General features: G+C 30.1%; 1 protein-coding gene across 2 annotated transcripts in view; it reads right to left on the bottom strand.

The window, feature by feature from the left end:
* Nucleotides 1-1,208: 1,208 nt before the first annotated feature.
* The window catches only part of LOC106787621 (dopamine receptor 2-like), a 50,474-nt gene continuing 45,797 nt past the window's right edge, over nt 1,209-5,885 (bottom strand). For both annotated transcript variants that reach the window (XR_001381818.1, XM_014750149.1), the window contains one exon: nt 1,209-2,774. Coding sequence is in view for 1 of the 2 variants with exons in the window: in XM_014750149.1 (XP_014605635.1) it covers nt 2,646-2,774 (129 nt within the window). In the remaining variant the exon portion in view is untranslated. The remainder of the gene's footprint in view (nt 2,775-5,885) is intronic.

Below are 5,885 nucleotides of genomic sequence, written 5' to 3'. Positions count from 1 at the left end.
TACATAATATTTTATTACATACATTCGAATGTTTTTTAGCACAATTTAACTTAAACGAATAATCGAGTTATTTACAGATTTGTGTATAGAGATTATAGATTGTAACATTGAAGAGCATTAAGATTGTATAATTTATAAAGGTACACGTTGCAGTCTTTTATAATTTATTCTCTTTTTCACATGTGACTAGAAATATTTCGCACAATATTTATTCGAGATACGTAAATTTTCTTATATATATATATATATATATATTTATACTTATTAGATTAGAATAGAATCCTCTTGACCGTTTTTTATTTAATATTTCAGTTCCAAACGCCTTTTTATGAGAAATTGATGGAGCCACATATCTCGTCGCAATTCTGAAATCCAATTAACGAGACAAAATACGATCCTCTCTCGTGAATCTCATTTAACGATAATGTAAGTAACACATTATTCTTCCCTGTTTTTTTTTTATTTTTTTGTTTTTTTTGTTTGTTATATAATACATTTGAATAGGTCAATTACACGATTTTTCCAAATTATCATTATTATATTTCCTTTGGCTTTATTATAATTTATATTCTTCTATTTCGGCTTTGGTTCAACGGGCTAAAATTTCATTTCTCGCCTTTGATTTTCGTTCATAGATTTCGATGGACGTTGTACCATATGATTTACGCGAAGATTAAGTCATTAAATTATTATGCTAGGAGAATGATTTTCTGAAATATTTTAACACTCCAAAGAGACCTGACGACGCGTTTATTATCACAATCATTCGAAGAAAATTATTCAAACGCTAAGGTATCATCATATTATCTCACTTGAGTTCATTCGTTTACAGTTTTTTTTTTCTCTTTTTTTTTTTTTAATCAAATATCTGGTAACACGATCTAATGTTATATTTCATTGAGAAATTTATTAAACGATCGAGGATCGTAGAAATTCAAAAAACCGATCATAAATATCAAAGACAAATTGAAACAAAAGTAATAAAAAAAAGAACGAACATATTGGGTTGGCTTAAATATAATTAAATAAATTAGTCATAAATTCCCCCATCCTCTCCTGATACCTTGGCATCCGAATATTTTTATGAATTACTGTATCTAACGCAACGTACATTAAGATATGCAAGTAGAGCGTAACATATTTTATCAAGGTCTAAGCTAGTTATTATCCAGACTCTTGCATTTTATCGATTCGAAATGACTGCCTTCTTTTTACTTTTATATTATTTCTCGTTTTCCAAACTCGCGAACTTTTTTCGTAAATGTGTTTATTTCTCATATACACATATACTTCCCCAATCGTACGGGATATGATAGAGAAAAAAAGTGTACTTCGGAGTCTTTGGAGTTAAATCATGTCCATCGTGTTTCGTTTCATTATTTTTTTTTTTTTTTAAATCTTTTAATCTTGTTCTTTTTTTGTTTTATTTACTTTTTTTTTCTTGGTCGCGCGTCTTAAAGTTTCTTTTTTTTTTTTTTTACGTAAAAAGTATCCAAAGCTCTAGAGAATCGTTCGTTTCCACATATTTTTTTTTTTTTCTCAATATCAAAAATTGCTTCCTAATTTGTGCAATACGTAGCACACGTGATAATACATATTATCATAATTTATATTAGATTTCATTTCGAATATATTTGCTTATTAATATATACACATATGTGCGCGTCAGTACGCATCAATGATGATGATTATTATTATTATTATTATTACGCGCGTTCACTATAGATTTAGATTAATTGTATAATATATATTTATGTGTCTATCTATCTAATTGTGATTTTTTTTTTTTAACAACACTCGAACGGCAAAAAGTTCGTCATTCGCAAAAATGAATGATTTTCTTTCCGATTCTTTCAATACTGATCTCAAGATTTAATATGTAGCGTAACAATTATCTCTCTACTGCATAAATATTTAACAATACTTTTTGAATAGATAGATAGAAAGAGAAAGAGAGAGGGAGGGAGAGAGAGAAAGAGAGAGGGAGAGAGAGAGAGAAAGATAAGGAATATGTAAGAAGGCAAGAAGCAAACGAAATGTTATTTACTTCCAAAAGTGTGTTTCTTCCTTTTAAACAAATATTAACCTTTGTTTAATATCCCATTACTTTCGTTATCGCATAATTATCATAATGTAACTATCGAAAAATGTCAACGTCGTTATCAACTCGTTACGAGTCGAATAGACGCGAAGGAAAAAAGGTAAGTATAAAAAAAAAAAAATAGAAACAAAATAATACATACAGGGAGAGAAAAATGATATTGAGAAAAAGTATTGTTTAAAAATATCAAAAAGATTGCGCGTAAAAATGATTAAACATTATAATACTAATGTAAAATTAGATATATCTTCCTACCTATGGTATTTTGTATAGGTATATTTATTGCGCTACAAATAAACGAAATTAATTAGTATAATTTACGAACGTAGCAACACGTGTAGTGAGATCACTTGTTCCCGTATTCCTCTTGTCATACGTTATCCTTTCTTTTCTTTTTCTTTTTTTGGAATGATCCATTTCCCATATAATACACGTGTAAAATGTGTATTTAGTACTCATGTGATGATGGTATATTATCGTATCACGCGTCCCGGAAACGTATGGCTCTTTCACGACGTGGCCCTGAACGGGCCCCTGGGTGACGTCACATTCCCCCAGTATTATAGTTAGGTAGACCAGTTCCAGACACGCAGGCACCCCCATCGCTGCTTTGGCTGACACTGCTGTAACTAACGCTACTCGTTTGCCCGCAAGTTCCCATTCCGGAAACGTACTGAAATCAGAATAAAGATCACGCATTCGAAATATATATGTGTATATATATATATATATATACCTTTTTGTTCTTCTTTTTTCTATTTTTTGTCATTGTGCCCAAAATTTATCAATAAATTACGTAGACATGGTAGAAGAGTGCACTGAGATCGTGATGTATTATAATATATAAAGGAATAAACGTGTGTGTGTGTGTGTGATTAAAACGTGTGATAAAAAACATCGAAAGAATTCAATTGACGATCCAATTATCATCGATAATTAATAATAGAAAGTAAAAGAAATAGAAACCAAAAGAAAAAACCCAAAAAATCTTCGAATTAGTTTGATAATTTAATTACATACAAAAAATGTAAATTTTGAATACGAATATTATTGAACACGCTGATATATTATACAGATCAAACCAACACATTCGTATATGATTTAGTGATTCGACTGACTTAATAATCATAAACCAGAATATGTTGGTTTGATTTCATTTACGCGTTTCTATCATTAAAAATGATTTTCTCGCTTCAACGTAAAAGCAAATTAATGTTACACGAACGATGCCGAGCAATTCTCAATCGTCGTATTAGCGTGCGTGTGCTTATGCGTGTGTGTGTGTGTGGGTGTGTGTGTGTGTGTATGTGTGTAACACAATTGTATGCACGTTTATTTGAATAACGAGTGTTGATTCTGTTATACGCGTAAGGTATTACAGTTTCGTATTAGCATACGCTTTTTCATGCGTATATACGCACAGTTGGTTAGAAAACATGTCCCGCCGCCTTGAACACTCTCTCTCGTTTAAGCTTCCTTCATCGTTCATATTATTCGTTCTAATAACGCGTGTAATACGAAGTGAATGATGATAAAGGTAAAAAGAGAAAGATAGAGGAGTGATCGTTTTTTTATTCAATCTATCTAAAAGATTTTTATACGAACACGAGGAAGATAGGTAATCCTAAATCGTGAACAAAACTATGCGTAATAATGATGAATAATAAATAAATAAATTTGTTACACACACTCTATAATTAATAAATTTAAATTCTATATATTATATATAAATTTCATAAATTTTTGTACTACCTCCTTTCTTTTTGTTATCTTGGAAAATTACTTTGTAGATATTATTTCTCGTTTAATAATGACAGAAAATTTAATCAAATATATAGGGGGTATTAATATTTTAAATTTCGCGCGCGAATAAGGGAACGCGCACGCGTGTATAGGATATCATTTGTTTTATTACACCCTCTGAGAAGGGAGGGACGATCGATCGACCGACCCCATGCTACTACTGGTTAACTTAACCACTTTCGGTGTGTTCCCTTTAAAGGTCGCCACGGATCATTGGCATGAGCTTTACACTTTATGGCTTGTCCACTTCGTACCACTGACTTGACTTTTTTTGCACCGATTCACGACAAGTAATGTAAAAAAGAACCAACCAACTACCATATCACCTACGAGAACAAGAAAGAACCTCGGAGTCGAGTTAATAAAAAAAAAAAAAAAAAACAAAAAACACAATTCTTATATATATTATACTACCAAATAGTTAAATGAAAAAAAGAGAAGAAGAGGAATAGAAAGAGAGAGAGAGAGAGAGAGAGAGAGAGAGAGAAAGATTTTTATTAAACTAATTTATTTGTTATTTTAAAAATTCAAATATAATATTATTAGATATCGATTTTTTAATTTATCAATAATATTTTTTAATGAATTTAAACGAGATAGAAAATATTATATTTTGAATTTTATAACACCTGTCGTAATTATTGGCTGTGCATGTTAATGCTAGTCTCTCTCTCTCTCTCTCTCTTTCTTTCTCTCTCTCTTCCTTTCTTTCTTTCTCTCCCTTTCACTATCTCTCCCTCTTTTACACGTTGATTCTTTCTTTAATTAACTAAACATCATCGAATACGATTGAATTCATCAAACCAAATAACGATGACTTCTGTGAAATAGTTTCGCGATACTCCGATATTAATATCTCTTCTATACGTTAATATGCTCAACGAATATACGACGAGACTCATTTTCGTTAATCTGTGAGATTAAACCAAACCAGTGTAGATCCGTTGATGAATCATGATGCGAGATGTTTCAAAACGGACGAATAATTTGTAACAGAGAGAGGATAAAATTATAAAATTCCTTCGCGTGACATCGTTTGGAAATATTTCTTCATTTTCGCGTTATGAAAATTCGTCGAATTAAACGAAATAAAAATTACGATGAGAAAAATATAACACGAATTTTCATATTATAATATAGTTAAATTATAAAATAAGAAAACAATTTGCTATTGTAATGTTAAGGTCGCGTCAAAAATTAATAAAACGTAATATTCGTAAAGATAAAAAATCAGTTAAATTTTAAAACGAATTATTATGATGTCTCTTCTTTCCCTTTTCTGCTTTAGAAAATACAAATCGTGCGCATTCGTATATAAATGATATCGATAAATTATTATCGTTGTTCAAGGGTACAATAATACAGAATGCTACAATATCCTATTACATTGAAATCGTCAATGGTGATATATTATCCTGCGTACACAGTTGAATATTATTCTTATTACAAAGTTACGAATTTCTGTATATGATTTTGACACTAGATTTTCAAATTATAATAATATTTGTGTCTCTCTATCTCGTCAACGTTATTATGAGAAACATATTGGAAACATCTGGTAAAAGGATCGCGACTGATTTTTTCCCCTTTTAAATATTAATAATATCTTGCCAAAGTTTTCATTTTTTATGTACGTGTGCGTATAAGCGGAGGATCTCTCTACGAAGTATACAAACAATTTTTTCTTTCTTTTTTATAATCGTTTTCTTTTTTCAATTAATTTGAACAAATAGAAAAATTCCTTGTACTATTAAATTATCGATACGAAGACAATCGCATGCAAACAATCGATGTTGGATTTATCGAGCAGTAGTAAGAAAAAATAAAAAACAAAAATTATAAAATGGGGATGTGCTTCGTGGTGCTTGTTGAGCGTTTGTTTTTTCAAAAATGATTTTCACATCAAATAACTTCGCAAGTGCTCGATTAATTTTACAGGTGAGCGCGTATATATATATATATATATATATATATATATATA

The sequence above is a fragment of the Polistes canadensis genome, unplaced genomic scaffold (genome assembly GCF_001313835.1).
Source record: "Polistes canadensis isolate GaletaPanama2010 unplaced genomic scaffold, ASM131383v1 scaffold_108, whole genome shotgun sequence".
Taxonomy (NCBI): Eukaryota; Metazoa; Arthropoda; class Insecta; order Hymenoptera; family Vespidae; genus Polistes; species Polistes canadensis.
Note: the sequence above shows the minus strand (reverse complement) of the source record. Positions and strands in the feature narration are given on the sequence as shown.